Source organism: Plectropomus leopardus, chromosome 24, assembly GCF_026936395.1.
Source record: "Plectropomus leopardus strain MGB_pleo_1.0 chromosome 24, ASM2693639v1, whole genome shotgun sequence".
NCBI classification, from domain to species: domain Eukaryota; kingdom Metazoa; phylum Chordata; class Actinopteri; order Perciformes; family Serranidae; genus Plectropomus; species Plectropomus leopardus.
The window spans coordinates 17743747-17761194 of record NC_142199.1 but is presented as its reverse complement, the minus strand read 5'-3'; the positions used below and the strand labels follow the sequence as shown (position 1 = coordinate 17761194).

The window sequence follows — 17448 nt, the reverse complement described above, 5'->3', positions numbered from 1 at the left end:
TTGACCTGTGACCACAAAAACATAATCAGTCCACTGCTGAGTCGAAGTGGACGTTTGTGCCAAATTTGAAGAAATTCCCTGAAGACATTATGGAGATTTTGTGTTTATTGTGAAATGATAAAACATCAGGCAGCATCAACTCTTAAAGGCAATTTGTTTATTAGCAATAAACATATTGTTAATAATTGGGACGTTTCTGTCCCAAGTAAACAGACAATTCACTGGAAAATACATTCTTCATTCAAGTGATCATGAAAAACATTTTGTGCGTTATAAAATCAGTAAATTGGACATTTGATAGGAAGATAGTTTCCAGTGCTGAAATCTACAGTAGGCTACTTCATTCACTGTTAAATGTGTCTCTACACATTTGAAATTGATTAACTGAACAAATTTTAGCGTATTTTCAGCGTAAGGTTAATTAGCATTTTACAGATCTGTGGCCTCATTTTATTAGAACATGGCCTTCCTTCTTTTATGAAAATGTGGCCTCGCTTTATGAAAAAATGTGGCCTTGCTTTGCTAAAATGTGGCCTCAATGAACAAAAATGCGGTCTTACTTATTTTACTAAAACGTTTCCTCGCTTTACGAAAAGGTGGCCTTGCTTTACGAGAACGTTGAAACATAGCCTCATTTAACAAAAATGTAGCCTCGCTTTACCAAAACATGGCCTTGTTTAACTAAAATGTGGCCTAATTTCACTAAAACGCCTCACTTTACTAAAAAGTGGCCTTGCTTTACTAAAACATGGACTCGTTTTAATAAAACTGGCCTTGTTTTCCTTAAACGTGGCCTCGCTTTAATGAAACGTAGCCTTGTTTCACTAGAACGTGACCTTGCTTTGCTAAAATGTATCCCTGTTTGGCTAAAACGTGGCCTCGCTTCACTAATATGTGGCCTCACTTTATCAAAACATGACATCTTTTAACGAAAATGTGGCCTCGCTTTATCAAAACATGGCCTTGTTTAACAAAAATGTGGCCTCCTTTTACCAAAACATGGCCTTGTTTAACTAAAACATGGCCTAATTTCACTTAAACGTGACCTCAACACGTTTTACTAAAAAGTGGCCTTGCTTCACTAAAATGTGGCCTTGTTTTAATAAAACTGGCCTTGTTTTCCGTAAACGTGGCCTCGCTTTGCTAAAATGTATCCGTTTGACTAAAACGTGGCCTCGCTTCACTAATATGTGGCCTCACTTTACCAAAACATGGCCTTGTTTAACAAAAATGTGGCCTCGCTTCACTAAAACGTGACCTCGTTTTAATAAAACTAGCCTTGTTTTACTGAAACGTGGCCTCGCTTTAATGAAACGTGGAGCTACCTGGATTTACCTGGATTTTTGGTTTTGGTTATAATTTTTATGGAAGAAAAGGCACCTGTACCTTTAAATGTTACAATCAAGAAAAATTATTCTGATTTTATCAAATCAAAAATATTTTGATTTCTAATATGCCAAATAATACTGCTCTGTATAACACTGATTCACAATATAAATAGTAAGAAAAAGAAAAAAATTTTGGTATCAACAGGGTTCCTGCAGCTTAAGGCAAGTTAGATTTAAGACTTTTCAACGCAAATTTTGGCAGTTTTTTTTGTCGATTTTATTTGTTTCACACTCTATTTGTGCCGAGTTCATGAAACGTACACATACACAAAATACACATTTTCTTGTATTGATTTCAGCTTGTCACAAATTCTTCGTTTAAAATTGCCAATTTTCATTGAATTTGTCCTTTCCGATGTCCTCCAAGCTAACCGCTAGCTGGCATGACGTTAATACAAAAGGCATTTGGTGACAAAAAAAATTTTTTTTTTAAAGAGTCAATTTTTAACCATTTTGAGGTTTTACAAGGCAACAATAGAAAAAAAGTTCGCTAAAATCTTCTTTTCTAAGTCTGAGCGTTTTTACGACTATTGAAAGATCGATATAAGACATTTTTAAACACTAAGGCCGGTGTGGTGCTTATGGAATTTTTCAAAAAATTAGATGTGGCAGTACTGAATTCTTTTCGGTGCAGAAATGAACACATTACAATATCCTAAAAATATACTAAAAACTGTAAAATACTAATAATTTCTCTCTGGACTCAATAATCTATAATAATAATAACATTACATCACACACATAGAAACATTAATGGAAACAGTGCAGGAATATATATTTTAAAAAATCTATATAAAGTCATTTGTAGTTTTAAATAGGCAGTGCTAAGGCATTAAGGCTGCTCGTGTGCATTTTGTTTTGAAAAAATTGTGGCGTAAAATCCAGATTTACCCTTTGAAACCTTAATAAATTTGACTGATTTCAAAAACATGGGAAGAAAGCAATGAGCAACAAAATGAGAAATTACCTAAAAAATAGCAGGAAATTAGTCACTTGTCCTAGAAATTCACCTGGAAATTATATCAATTTTTTAAATTAAAAAGAAATTAAGAGAACAAAAAAATACGGAAATAAGGGCTTGAAAATGATAACAATTTTTAAATATGCAATTATAGCATTTATGAGTATAGTTTTATATGTAGTTTTCTTGCATGAAAATAATGTAACTATATTTCTAAATATAGCTTTTTTCTTATATGTTTTTTTAGGATTTTTCTTTTCTTTTTTTTTTTTTACACCAAGAAATTTTACCCTAGCTCTACAAAAAAAATATTAAAAAATAAAATCTACTAATTTATTGGTATTTATGACACATTTGAGTTTCTCATTGACTTTTTTCTTATGATCTCCAAAAATAAATAAATACTTGTTAAAGTCACATCGCTCCAAGTTTCAAAGGGCTTAAAGTCAGCTTTAGTTTTAAGGTTGAAAATCTCATAATACACAGAAAATATCAGTTTCTGCAATGTGAAACGCTTATTTTGGACACATATATTATTTATTTCTGTATTTTTTTCTAAATTTACAGATTTCTTACAATTTGTGACAACATTTCTGACTAAGAGAGTTACCTAAAAATTAAAAAAAAAAAAAGTTGCAAGCAAATCACCAGGGGAAAAAATATGTTTTCAACATAATTTTAAATATGTAATTATAATAATTATAAATAGTTTCCCCTATTTTTTTTCTAGCTTTTTGAAAAAAAAAAATCCTAAATTTACTGATTTCTTACTATTTGTGAAAACATTTCTTACCAAGAAAAATACCTAAAAAAAAAAAAGTGACCAGGGGAAAAAATAAAATATTTTTGCAGCATAATTTTAAATATGTAATTATAATAATTATAGTTAATAATAGTTTCCCCTATTTTTATTTTTTTTTCCCCTAGTCATTTTCTAGCTTTTTTAAAAATAATTTTCTAAATTTACTGATTTCTTCCTATTTGTGAAAACATTTCTTACAAAAAAAAAAAAAAAAAAAAGCAAGTGACTGGGGGAAAAAATAATATTTTTGCAGCATAATTTTAAATATGTAATTCTAATAATTAGAAATAGTTTTTCCTATATTTCTTTGTTATTTTTTCCTTTTTTTTCCCCAAGTTGCTCTTTTTCCCCCATATTTTTGAAAGAAATTGCGCCAGTTTTAACATTTAAATACTTGTGAAAAGCGTCACAAGAAAAGAGATGTTGCTCCAGGTGTGAATGAGAACGTGAATGTGTGTGTGACAGCAGGGTGTCAGTCCACCTGAAGGCCAACAAGCTCGCAGCTCTTCCTCCACAGCTCGGCCTGCAGCTCGGCGTCGTAGGAGCTGTGGGACGACTGCGTCCTCTGACCGTTGTAGAGGTAGCAGCCCCCCATCCCTTCCATCTCTGAGGACGCGGCAGCGTAGACGGAGATGGACGCTCCCTCCGCAGGAGTCTGAGGAGCACAGAGCATCTCCCATTCAAAGAATTACACTTTGTAACCTGCGTAAATTTATATGATTTTTTTCCGACGAAAAAGCGGGGGGGGTTACCTGAAATCCCCACCGCCAAAAAAAAAAAAAAAGAAAGAAAATGACTAAAAAGGAAATACTAAAATAATAATATATATGTTTTTAAATTACTACAGCTATAAAAACATAGTTTTCTGTAAATTCTTTTCTAAAACTAATTTTTTATTAATTAAAAAAGCAATTAAGAAAACATTGCCTTAAAATTTGCAAAAATTTATTTAAAAAAAAAAAAAATGATTAAAAAGAAAATGCTTAAAATAAAAAATATTGATTTTATATATTTTATTATATTTTCCCGAAAGATAATTTGAAATTACTACAGCAAAAAAAAAAAAATCGTTTTCTGTAAATTTTCCCTTTTTTCTAAAACTAATTTTTTAATCAATTTTTTTGCTCATGTTTTTGAAAAAAGCTATTAAGAAAATGTTGCCTTAAAATTAGAAAGAAAATACCTGAAGAAAATGACTAAAAAAGAAATGCTGAAAATAAACAAAAATAAATATTGATTTTAAATATTATATTCAATTTTTTAAAATTACTATAACTATAAAAAAAATAGTTTTCAACATGGCCTAAAAATTTGCGAAAATTTAGTAAAAAAGTTCTAAGAAAATGACCTGAAATCCCCCCTACCACCACCACCACAAAAAAAAAGAAAATGACTAAAAAGGAAATGCTTAAAATAAAAAATAAAAATTTAGATTTTCTATATTTTATTAAATTTTTTTCCTGAAAGATAATTTGAAATTATTATTATTATTAATATTATTATTAATAATAATTATTTATTAATATTATTATTACTATAATTAGTACTACTTTTATTATTAATTGTAATCAATTATATATTTTATTTTTTATTTATTTTATTATTTTTTCATTTATTTTTAAAGATTTTTACGGTCATTTTTGGTCCTTTTTAAATTCTTTTTCTTTAATTTGCAGGACGTTACTTGCTGGTTGTTTATTGCCTTTTTACATGTTTAAAAAAAAAAAAAAAAAAGTCCTTCAAATATTGAATATAATGACGTTTTAGTCTTTTTGCTTTTTGCAGAAAAAAAGGATCTTTTTTTTCATCACTGGGGCAGAAAACAGGTTAAAAAACATACCCTGAAGAGAATCTTAGCCACGGGTCTCTTCAGCATCTGCGCAAGGCTCCACAGGTTGTTGTACAGGGCCGTGTCCACCATGCCGGGGTCCACGGCGTACGTGGACACGGGGAAGCCGGCGGCCGTCAGGCGCTCCTGCAGGTGGTAGGCAAGCATCACCAGAGCCAGTTTGCTTTGGGCGTATGCGCCGTGGGAACTGTAACAGATGCTGGAGACACACAGACGGACACCGTCACCGACGTGGACTCTTATTCTGAGACCGACATGTTTGACATCTGAGGCCTCGGAAAAGTGTACACTGGGTTTGATTTCTTTCAAAAACATGGAAATAAGGAGAGAAATGACCTGAAATAAGCGATAAATAAATAAGTATAGAAATAAAAGAAAAATAAATGAAAAAATTAAAAAGTTAAGCCTTAATGAAAAAATTATCTAAAATAAAATTTTAAATACAATAAAATAAAATAAAATAGGAAAAGACCTAAAACAGAGCCATAATAATGCTAAAAAATTTCAATTAAAAATACTTTAAAAAAAAAGGAGATGACCTAAAACAGAATTGTAGAAATGCCTTAAAATCCTAGAAATGTCCTAAAACCCTAGAAATGTCTTAAAATCCTACAAACGTCCTACAATCCAAGAAAATTCTTTAAATGCAAGAAATGTCCTGAAATCTTTGAAATGTCCTAGAATCCTAGAAAATTCTTTAAATCCTTAAAACGTCTTAAATCTTAGAAATGTCCTCAAATCCTAGAAATGTCCTAGAATCCTAGAAATGCCTTTAAATCCAAGACACATCCTAAAATCCTAGAAATGTCCTAAAATCCTAGAAATGTCTTTCAATCCAAGACACATCCTAAAATCGTAAAAATGTCCAAAAATCCTAGAAACGTCCTAAAATCGTAAAAATGTCCTAAAATCCTAGAATCGTCTTTAAATCGTAAAAATGTCCTAAAATCCTAGAAATGCCCTAAAATCCTAGAAACATCCTAAAATCCTAGAAATGTCTTAAAATCCTAGAAATGTCCTAAAAATCCTGGAATATCTTTAAATCGTAAAAATGTCCTAAAATCCTAAAAGTGCCTTTAAATCATAAAAAATCCTGGAATATCTTTAAATCGTAAAAATGTCCTAAAATCGTAAAAATGTCCTAAAATCCTCGCAAATCAACGATCCTTTTCTCTAACTTTTGAATATAAAATCATTTGGCAGCTCGGCTGATGTCTCACCGTCTGTTTAGGTCGTGCATGTGCAGGACTCCGGCGTAGTGAGTGGCAGAGGACATGTTGACGATCCTGGAGCAGCGTCCGCGGCGTCCCGACTGCTTCAGCGTGTCCAGCAGCAGGTTGGTCAGCAGGAAGTGGCCCAGGTAGTTGAGCCCGAAGTGGAACTCAAAGCCGTCCTCCGTCTTCATCTCGGGGACCATCATGGTTCCAGCTTCAACAGGACGGCGGCAGGAGACAGAGACACGTGTTTTTAGAGTTAGCGTTTGCGATCCTTCGTGTGCATCGTGCGTGAGAATCTCTGCAGCCTACCATTGTTGACCAGCACGTGCAGCGGGAGACCTCTGTTTTTAAATGTCTGTGCAAAGTGTCTCACTGATTTTAGAGACGTCAGGTCCAGGAAGACAAACTCGACTGTCAACAGAAAGCAGAAAAAAATGCTTTATTTTGAAGTGCAGTTAATTTGCAGCCCAGAGCTTTCATTTTGAAGCACAGTTTTTTTTGTTTTTTTTGGTGTCACTGCTGTGTTAAAAAAATAAATAAGTAAAATAAAAAATAAAAATAGGCCTAAGGGTGATTTTTCTTTTGCAGTTTTTTAAAAAAGAAATAACCAGAAATATTTTTGAGAGAGAAAAACAATTGGTGTAAAATTTTGGAGATTTTAGAGAATAAAAAATTACCACAAAACCTAAAAAAAACCCCGAAAAATCACAAAAAAAACCCAAACATGCAATCAGGCTTTTTTTTTTTGTTTTTTTTCCAATGAGACTCCCTGAGTGACTCAAGAAAACTATAGAGACCATCAGAAATTTGAAAATGATCATTTCTGTTTTTACAGCCAGGGGTCTCTAAAAATTGCCAGAAATTTAAAAAAAAAAAAAAGCTAAAGACTGACAAAAATAATTCTCAACAAAAATTTAAAAAAAAAAAATTGAAATAAACTTTTTGAGAAATAGAAAATTGCAAAAAAAATCAACAAAAATATTTTTTTTAAAAAAAAATACATTTTTTAATGTAAAATATATGCATTTGGTAAATCATTTTTTTTTTACAAAATAGATGTCAATTTTTAAGACTTTTGATATAAGACGTTAAGGCCTTATTTTTAGATAAATTAATTGAATGCCCTTTAATACTTTTTAGGGATCTGCAGGAACCCTCTATATTTATAATATATTATATCATAATTACATATTTGAGATGAATTTTAAAGAATTATTATAATCTTTAAGCACTTTTTCCTTGTTTGCCTTTTTTTAACTTTCTTTTTATCCTTTTTTTGAGTGTTTGATATATATTATTATTTTTTCTTTTGTTTTATTTGCTCTGGTTCCAAACTAGCAAAGTATGCAAAGTATATACAGATTTTCTGTCTTAAAAAAAAATAAAAAATCTCTAAATATAAAACACCTTTCACCAATGTGAGGAAAAGTAAACTAGGCGTTTGACGTTGAAAACGTTTATATGAAATACGTATATGTATGAAAAATATTCACAAATTTTATTTGTATATTTTTTGAATGTATTAACTTTTTTTTGCAGATTTTGTGTATTTTAAGATCCGTTTTTCCATTCATTCAATATTCTTGAGTTTACAAATTTTTCCTAATATATGTGGAAGGTATTTTATATTTACAGATTAACACACGGGTTCTCACATATGTAATATGTCACACCAGAGGAAGATGCTGTTGTGTTATATGCCACGGCCATCATGCTTCAACTGTTTCCACGATGCCGGCATGCTATCTTAAATAGCACCATCTCTGTGTAAAAAAGGGCTAGATAGACATGAAGAAATGAATGATTACCTTTTCCCTCGCAGCCTTCTTCATGAATCCTCCTGATGGCAGCTGCTCCCTCTTCTCTCTCGTTGCCAGCTGGAGATGATGGAGATCAGAAATGCTTGGTGGGCTGATGTCCAACATATGTTCACCTGGTCCTGCTGCCGACTCTGACTTTACAAGACTGGCTAAAACTACTGGCTAACAAAAAACAACAACAACAAAAAACGACTGGCTAACAGAAGATTACTGTCTAAAAAACACTACTGGCTGACATAAAACTACAGAAAAAAACAAACAACTGCTGGCTAAGAAAAAACTACCGGCTGACCAAAAAAAAAAAAAAAAAAAAAACCCTAACCCCTAGCTAACCCTGCCATCATTTATGATATAGGTGCTCCTCTCTCTCATTAAAATCATTGTATGTAGTGCACAGCATGCACCACCAAAGCTCAGCCTCCAGTCTCCACCGGTGGAACAGGCAGCTACTGGTGGAGGGAGAAGTTACAGGACTGTAAACAACCGGCGGCCAGCAGGCAGAGAGAGACCGTGGGGAAGAATAACTGCATGTTTTTTTAAAATCTAACTCGGTGAATTAAGGATTTATTTCCACCAAACTAGAGCTGGAGTATGTTGGAACAGTGGACTTACTAAGTAGAATACTAGAAAGAAAGTACCTCTGTGTTTTTTGCTAAATAAAAACTGGATTTAAATAATTGTACTGCACAGCTGTTGACAACATTTTCGACAACATTTGCTTTATTTATTTAGGGTGAAAATTAAAGCTGCAAAGACGTGTCTACCTGTTTAAAGAAGTGAAAGCAAAGGAGAGCATTTGATTGGACAATGGCCTACCTATGATAACATGCATGCCAAGGCTTGCCAGGTGTCTCGCTGTCTCATAACCCATTCCTCTGGTCCCCCCAGTCACAATGGCAACCCTTCCATTTTGCTTGGGTAAGACTGTGTAGGAGGAGAGAAGGGACCACATGAGAACATGATGCAAACCTTCATTCAAAGTTTTTAGGCATATGTATCCAAATTGATTGGGACTATTATTTTTTTGTTAATAGCAAATAAAGTTACATTTAGTGCGTTACATAAGTTCAATCCGTCCCCTGTAAAAGATGAATAATTGCAACTTTATTCATAAAAGTGCATCAATGTTGCAATAACAAGGCAAATGTTGAAAACAAATCTTTACTTTCATAATTTTCTTTGACATCATAATGTGCCAGCAAGACATTTTTTAAACCCATCCATTATTAATGCGGCAAATTCCGTATACAGATGGTATTTGCAAACCCCAAACAGTACTAAAAAAATGTAATAATACAACCTAATACAACAGATTTTGACGTAAAAAATATTTTTGAAAAAGATTTATTAAAAGAAAATGTGGCTTCAACCATAATACTTAAATCATTTACCTCTCATTTGTGCAGCGGAAAAAAATATCTTTGTATAGATGATTTACATCAGTCCCTGCTGGAGTTTGCGATGTTGTGATTGCATTTGTTTGATTTGTTGTGGTCCTATAGCGTTATATCTATGCAGAAGCAGCTATAGACATAAAGTGACAGGGCTAACTGTATTCATCACATGGCAAATGTTATCCAACAATTACTTACAGGTGTAACGACATTTGAGCCGTTAAGTAGGGGGATAACTATTTTTTTTATAGAAAAACTACCGTCAAATCAGGCATTTCAGGCTGAAACCACCCCAAAAAAACAACCTGCAAATCCCTGATGGTACTGTTATACAATCCTCCTTGCATTAAGACGGGAACTTTATTACCTCTTACTTTAACCCATACATGAACAGAAAGGTTTGTGTAAAATGCTCATGTCATCATATTAACATTCTCGCAATGACGATGCTAAAATGCAGTTTTGCAGATATGTAGTTGTAAACTTAAGCACTGGGCAGACTAAAACTTAACCCGTGTACCCACCAAACGCAAATGAAATCGCGTCGCGCCGGACGCTCCAGTTTTGACGCTCGTACAAAAACCGACAAAATCGCGCTGCGCGTCGAGCCCGCCCAAACAACAACATTTCTTCCGCCATTTCATTCTCTCGTTGACCATGCCTGAGATAACCACGATCTGTACCTGCTCTGGAGAAGTTCCCAGCGTCGTCTGCAGGCTAGGCGCCGACGTCGGTTCTGGGTGCATGCTACCCTACGGAGGCGGCCTGGTCTTTCTTGTTCCTGTCCCTGTACAAGGGACAGGAACTGTCGTACAGCTCTGGGTGAGCGGTGACGGCGATGATAAGCTGCTCCTCCATTGTTTCTGGCGGTTTGATTAGATTTTGCGAGGGAACACCAGGACGTCCATACGTCAGCACGTCGATGACGATCTCAACGCTGATAGGCTGTCGCGGCGCGTCTTCACGCGACGACGCCGCAAAAGTTCAATTATTTCAACTCGAGCGTTGGAAGCGAGGCGTTGGACGCGACGCGAATTTCGCGTCCAACGCGTCCAATGCGCCGCGCAATCGCGTCCATCGCGTCGCCCGGCAAAATGACGCGTCAAATCGCGTCTTTGCATTGACTTTGTATGTAATCTTGAGGCGCGATCATTTTTCATCGCGTTTGGTGGGTACACGGGGTTAGACTTGGCGGTGCTGGATGGAAAGATAAACAATCTCTAAAGTCGCTGGTTCATGCAAGTAATTCTTAGAAAATCATTTTAAAATGACTGAATGAGACAAAGTAGGCCAAACTCTTTTTATACATATCATGGGCCAAAACCATAGGTATAACAGGTCCGATACATTTCCATACTAAAGAGTTAGACACAAGCCTATTTCCAATGCTTCTTAGAGCTTTTGCAATTTTAAGCACACAGTCATTCAAGCGGCTGGCCCAGACTACAGTTTCCCTCCCAAACATTGTCCAACTCATCGTCACAGGGTTCAGGCTCATAGTAGCTTCGTGAATTCTCGTACAAGAAGATCTGCTGATCGACTAAAGCTGGAGCTATGCAGTTCCTTTTCCCACACAGGACAGTCCCAGAAGAACTTAGCAGCCTGTGACAAGGTACACTCATGGCAGGAACGCACCAGTACTTCTGGAGCACCTTGGGGAGGGTGGGGAACAAGGGTGCATGACTTGACCACCACAGTAAAGGGTCTTCATTTAGACCTAGGACTCTTTGTGATTTGTAGTTGCTTAGCTCCTCGACCACCTGTGCATGCAGCTCCTCCTGGCTCTGGTCTGAATCTGACTGACAAAATATGGCAGCCAAAGGGTTGTCTTGGGTTGAACTGCTGGCTGAAGATTCTCTCAGAGGTGTCTGCTTTTTGCTAGGCGGTTCGTCAGATACAAAGGAGAAGTCATCTAGGCATGGTCGCTCTGCAATCTGCTTCTCAAGAATTGCTTTTGCCTCCTCTATGATGTTACTCTCAACTTTGGCGCGCTCCTGAGTGGACAGGAAAGGCAGCTTCTTGTAGCGAGGATCCAAGAATGTAGCAATGTTAAGAAACATTGAAATTTCTTGGGAAAGCTGGGTATTCTGTGAATAGGTGCTTGATAGGACCTTTGAGATGACCTCTTTGGTCATGCTGATCTCTTTGAGGTCCCCTTCCTTGACCTTGAGGGTGGTGTTCAACAGCATATGGAGCACAGGCCTAACCATGCTAATGGTTGGATACCTGCAAGAACTGATCATGTTTGCCACAACTTTAAAAGGCTGGAGAACATCAATCAAGCCCTCCAACAAGGCCCAGTCAGGGCCATCAAAACTAAAATGATGAATGCTGGAACTCTCGATAAGTGTTGCAGTTACTGCAGCCTGTTGCTCTTTCAGTCTCTGTAACATTGCCAACGTGGCCAACCAAGACCTGCCCCTGTCGGTGATGAGTGCACACTGAGTGAGACCATGTTGCTTCTGCTTATCCCTCAGCAGATACATCGTTGGTTCTCTGAAATGATCGACAAGTTTGCGGCAACATCCCAAAAAGCTTTCGAGCCGCGGCAACTGGAAGGCTTCATCCATTGCCCGATTGACGGTATGGCCGAGGCACGGCATTTCCACTGACAGTTCCAGGAGGGAGCACGCTTTGACAATGTCCACTGAACCATTTGTCGTGGCACCGCTGACTTTATGCGTTATACCCCATTCAACAAACGCTTCGTACATAGCTCTGGTGATGTTCTCGGCTGTGTTGTCCTCTTGCACCTCAAAAGTTTTAAGACACTTGTTAATCATGGAGAAGCCGGTTGTACTACTGTAATTAACTGAATGCATAGAGAGTGAAATGTATGTCCTGTTCTGGGTTTGGCTTTGCCAGAGGTCTGTAGTAACGCCACAGTTCACCACCCCAGCAAGCTCACTAAAGACCATGTCCCGGGTACGGCAGTACATCTGAGGAAGCATTTTAACTGCCAGGTCGCTTTTGCTCGGTGGAGAGTACCCAGGATCAACTGTGCTCATTAAGGTCTTGAAAGTAGGTTCTTCAACTAGAGATACTGGGTACAACCCCTCACAGATGAAGTTGATGACAGCTACTGTCAGATCATTGTGTCGTCTGTTTTCAGAGTCTAAATTGTGCCTCGGGTTTGTGTCCTGGGATTGTTGCTGGACATGTACACCTAAAGGCTCGGTCTTGATCCTGGAGAATGCCGTGGCAAACGCCTCACGCATCTGATCAGTGTTGCTCTTCACAAACTCGCTGAACTCTACAGGGTGGTTCTTTTCAAGGTGGTACGAAAGATTGGAGGTGTTTCCGGAGTAAGCAATTTGACTCATACATACACGGCAGTATATCCGTTTCCAGTGCAATATACATCCGTCTGCATCTGTGTCAAAGCCAAAGTATTTCCAGACTTTGCTCTTTGCCCGTGGGTGAGCGACCAGATTGAGGCCAGAGCATGAAGGTCCTGAACTTTTACCCTCCATTGGTTCTTCTGGTAAGCAATCCGCTCGGATGCCTTCACTTATTGAGCACCTAACAAGAATAGTGAAATACACATTTGAGGATGTTGATAAAAACATTGTAGCAATTTGTAAAGCTAAACTGGGATGGGATTTTAGAATCCTTCAGTTAAAAATCTGGTCAAGGCCAGAGATCAGCTACCTTGGGTACCTGTGATGCAGCAGTTTGATCTGTGAAAACCCAATTTTTCATCGTGCAGTTGCCAGTTTTTTTGGCGCTTTACCTATTACAGTCTAAAACAACAGTTCTACAATACATTCTACCCTCGTGAAATTTATAGTTATCAGTTTTTGTTTTAAGTATTGTTGCCTTGGTTCAGTTGTATGGCAATTTTGACGGCAACAGTTATAGAGCACCTCAACACGAGTCCTAAAATCTAGGAAATAGTTAACATCTCGGCACCTAACAAAACTATGGGTTTTGTTAGATACCCGAAATAAGGTCTGTGGTTATCACAAGCTTACGAAACATTCATGTTTTGTTCTACGGTATAAAATTCATCAGTAAATACCCCACCGTGAAACTTACCGAACATCATTAAGCCTAACGTTTGCATTTTGGCTTCAAAATCCTGAATGTTGTGTTCATTTGTTAAGGTTACCTTGCTGTACAAAATGTGAAAGTATCATAAACGTGTGATTGCCACAGAGCTTATTTTCTGCAACAATCCGAAATCCAGTGGAAAAATCCCACAGGCTTTTTGACGGGGGAACCACGGGGATGCTAAATTCCGCGTTTGCCGACAGAAAAACATCATCTGACGATCTGCAGGTCTTGAATTATGTTGGAATGTTTCTAAGATTTTGCTCCATGAAGGGTCCAAAAAGATTGTACAATGAAATATCACCTCTCTTAAAAATTTTGAACAAAAACTCACCATTAGGTGGCGCCCACTAGCTCACCAACAAAATTATTTTTCCAATTATTATTCCAAAATTATTCATATTTACAGATCTTTTGGAATAACGGTGAAAGTAGTCTACTACGGGAAAAATTCTGAAATTTTCCAGTAATCGAGTAATCGTTCAATTTCAAAACTGACAGTGTCGTACCATCCAAACAAAAAAGTTTTTGTACATCGATCACATGGAACAGTTTTAATGTGGAGCTAAAACAATGTCAAGCAGTTTAAAATAAAGTATAAAAACATGAGGTATAAGGGGTTTACAGGGGTTATTTGGTTACTTAATATTTATTTTTTACCTGTTTATGTTCCTGTTTTTTTCCTGTAAATAATGTTAAATTGTAGATATTTGATTTTGGGTATGTGGGTGTAAGCATATATGTTTTATTAATCAGAGTATATGTTTAATTTTGGAAGGAAGTTGGTTATTTAAAATTCACTGATTTATGGTTTTTACTTTTTTTCACTCCTTTTCAAATATGTAAACTAGGGACGATAACAATTTACCGATAATCGATTAATCAGTCGATATTTTAATCGAATATGTATTATTTAATTCATTAAAATAGGCTATGCAATGCTGTGAGCTTTGATTACGGAAAAAACACAACAAATTTGCTATAATTTTAAGCAAAGTTTTTAACCTTTTTTTTCAAATAACGATTAATTGATCATTAGTTTTACCAATATTTGATGAAGGAAATTGATTATTTTACGTTTTTTTTGTTTTTTGTTTTTTTTGTCCGGCCACTTATTTGTATAAATTCTTCTTTTTCCATGTTCAAAATAAATAAATAAAAATATTATCAAATTAAATCAAAAATAAAATGAAAGAAAAAAAATAATTATGACAATCTTTAAAAAAATATATAATAATTAAAAAAAATTTAACTTAAATTAAAAAAAAAAACAATAAAAAAATTAAAAAATTAAATTTAAACTAAATGTTCCTTTAATTTCTTTCCATAACCCATTTTTCAACCAAGATATTTTAGGTGTATTTTCTTGTTGGTGCGTGGGAACATTTCGGATAGGATGGAGGCGTGGAAAATGCATTTTGTCACAGCTCGTCGTCGATAAAAGCTGGATTATTAGATCAGTTGCCTTCGTCTTTTACATGACGTTCACACGCTGGTTCAACAAAACACATGCAAAAAAAAATATATATATATATTATTAATTAAAATAAGTTGGGAAAAAGAAGCCAAACACTATAACTAATAACACTGATGTCTAGAGGGAAAATTTGGAATTTTTGCGAGCGAGTCAGGCTTCATCTTTAGTCACAGAGTCGGATATTCCTGAAAAAAATGACAGAAATTTAGGAAATCCACTTAACAGCCTGCATTCCTCGTGAGATTATAAGTGTATAAACCTCTAGAGTTTGACCCGTTTCACTCTGCGGGGACACAATCGTCTTTTGTCTTATAGTGTGAGACATTCGTGCTCTCTTACTCTAAATATCACATGATTAACTTCCAATTTTTCCAGTTTATGTCTTTCAGATATGATTGATTTATTTTTTTTTATTTATTTAAATTGAATTTTAATTAAATTTTAAAAGACTTTAAAGAGATCACAGAGCTTGAAAACATAAATTTAAGGGCACTATTAATATAAGATTGTTTCACAAAAAAATTATTCTATGAGGTAGATACAATATTAACCCTTCAAAACCTGGAGTATCATCAGTTTCTTGTGCTGCGCAGATTTATTAGTTTGATTTTTCCCATAAATTAAAAAAAAAAATTAAAAAAGAAAGTAAAAGATGACAAGCTTTTTTTAAAAAAAAAAAAAAAAAAAGAAGAGAAAAAAATTAGAAAAATCATTAGAAACTAAAATATCAAGAATTTATATTTAGAACTATTATGATTATTAATTAAATAATATTAAAATTAGTCACGGAGTTATTACTTTGAGTTTAGTTGAGAGATAGATTTTTTTAATAGTTATTTAGTTTTTATTATTTTCTTTTTTGTGTGATAATGACAGGTATTTTTCTGGTCTTTAAGAGGGTAAAAATATCAAAAACAATGGTAAAATATCAAGAAATTATTGATTATATATTTAAAATTGGTCCCAGAAAAAAATCATTATTTAAATGTATTATTTCATTTTATTCCTGTTTTCATTCTTTACTTTTTTGGGAAAATTACAGGTATTTTTCCTTTCTTTTTTAAAAACAAAATTATTTAATTTTGAGTAAATGTATTGGTTTGATTTATTATTATTTTTTAAACATGGGAAAAGAGTCAATCGGAGCCTCGGCATAAACTGGCCAACAAAGTACAAAAAAAGTTTAAAAAGTTTTTTAAAAAAAAGAAAAGGAAAGCAAGCAAATGACTACAGTTAAAATATCAAGACATTTTATTTACAATTGTTATGATTCCACATTTAAATGGTTCACAGAAAAATTATTATTTATATCTATTATTTTGTTTTAATGCTGTTTTTATTCTTAACTTCACTTACTTTTTTACTTATAGTTAATTTTTTTTTTTGTAATTTCTTACATTTTTTTTTGTCAAACCTGGATTGACATCACTTTTCTTGAGCTGTTTCATAAGCATTCAAACTTTTGGAAAATGAGCAGATTTATTAGTTTGATTTTTTAAAAAAAGCGCTTTGGCAAATGAATAAATGGTAAAAAGTGACACGCAGTCAAAGAAAAACAGAATTATTTATATCTATTATTATTATTATTTATTTATTTATATTTTTTATTTTCTTTTTGCAAAGTATTTTTATTTATTTATTTATTTATTATTATTATTATTATTATTATTATTATTATTATTATTTACCAATTTCTTACTTATTTTTTGGCCTTCCTTGTTAAACCCCTTATTGCCATCTTTTCACATTTTTGAAAAAAAAAAATAAAGCCAAGTTTCAAATTGCCAATAAAAATCCTATTTGCACTGAATATTAGAGCAAACATTTCAATATTTACATGAGCACAAACACATAGAGTTTACAATTTAGTTTCTTTCCGCTAAATTTGGGGATTTATTTCAGAGGGATTATGTTACACATCATTATGTTTTTGGAAGTTTTATATGGTATAAACTCAAACCTTTACGTTTTCTGTGTATTAAATATAAGCCGAATTAAACAGAATACCTAACTTTTAAAAAATATTAACACAAAATGCTTCTAACTTGCTCATTATTCGAGAAATATGACAATTTGTTAGGAAAATGTCATTTTTCTTATGATGTTCGGCACTCCGGACAGGAAACCATAAAACCGGGTGGTAATAACACAAAAAAATATGGAAAATAAACACATTTATAGACATTTAGAGAGAATAAATCGGTCTGACCTGGCAGCTTGAATGACCTGTTGAACATTTGATAGAAGAGGACTTTCATTCCGCACAAATAGAGCCTGAGAAGAGGCCACAACACCGCTAGCAGCCACATCCCTCCGCTTCTGCTTCCGTCTTGTCCTCACCGTAATGTGTCCGGCTGCGAGCCTGGGAGAGATTTATTTATCTGTTCCGCCCCTCCGAAAAAAAATCCGTCACAAGATGCCAGTAATGTGCAGATTAACAGTTAAGACATGAAGCTTTTTTTCCCCTGTCATACTGCTATATTTTTA

The 17448-nt window shown here is 34.5% G+C and overlaps 2 protein-coding genes across 4 annotated transcripts; both read right to left on the bottom strand.

The window, feature by feature from the left end:
* Positions 1 to 137: 137 nt before the first annotated feature.
* Positions 138 to 17308, bottom strand: dhrsx (dehydrogenase/reductase (SDR family) X-linked). 3 transcript variants are annotated; one of them, XR_015775882.1, is made up of 8 exons: positions 17171 to 17308; positions 8854 to 8961; positions 8026 to 8094; positions 6527 to 6628; positions 6221 to 6428; positions 4992 to 5199; positions 733 to 3806; positions 138 to 601 (listed from the first exon to the last, which is right to left on the bottom strand). XR_015775882.1 is itself a non-coding variant. In XM_088074536.1 (7 exons), exons 1-7 carry the CDS (start codon positions 17268 to 17270, stop codon positions 3624 to 3626), a joined length of 978 nt encoding a protein of 325 aa, XP_087930662.1. In that variant the 5' UTR covers positions 17271 to 17308; the 3' UTR covers positions 138 to 3623. The 3 variants fall into 3 exon arrangements, 1 of the variants encoding a protein (XP_087930662.1); XR_015775881.1 differs by having other exon boundaries at positions 138 to 878; positions 1259 to 3806; XM_088074536.1 differs by having other exon boundaries at positions 138 to 3806.
* LOC121964605 (E3 SUMO-protein ligase ZBED1-like) lies at positions 9185 to 17301 on the bottom strand. Its single transcript, XM_088074535.1, has 2 exons — positions 17171 to 17301; positions 9185 to 12953 (listed from the first exon to the last, which is right to left on the bottom strand). The coding sequence occupies exon 2, from the start codon at positions 12902 to 12904 to the stop codon at positions 10853 to 10855; it is 2052 nt and encodes a 683-aa protein (XP_087930661.1). The 5' UTR covers positions 12905 to 12953; positions 17171 to 17301; the 3' UTR covers positions 9185 to 10852.
* Positions 17309 to 17448: the final 140 nt, after the last annotated feature.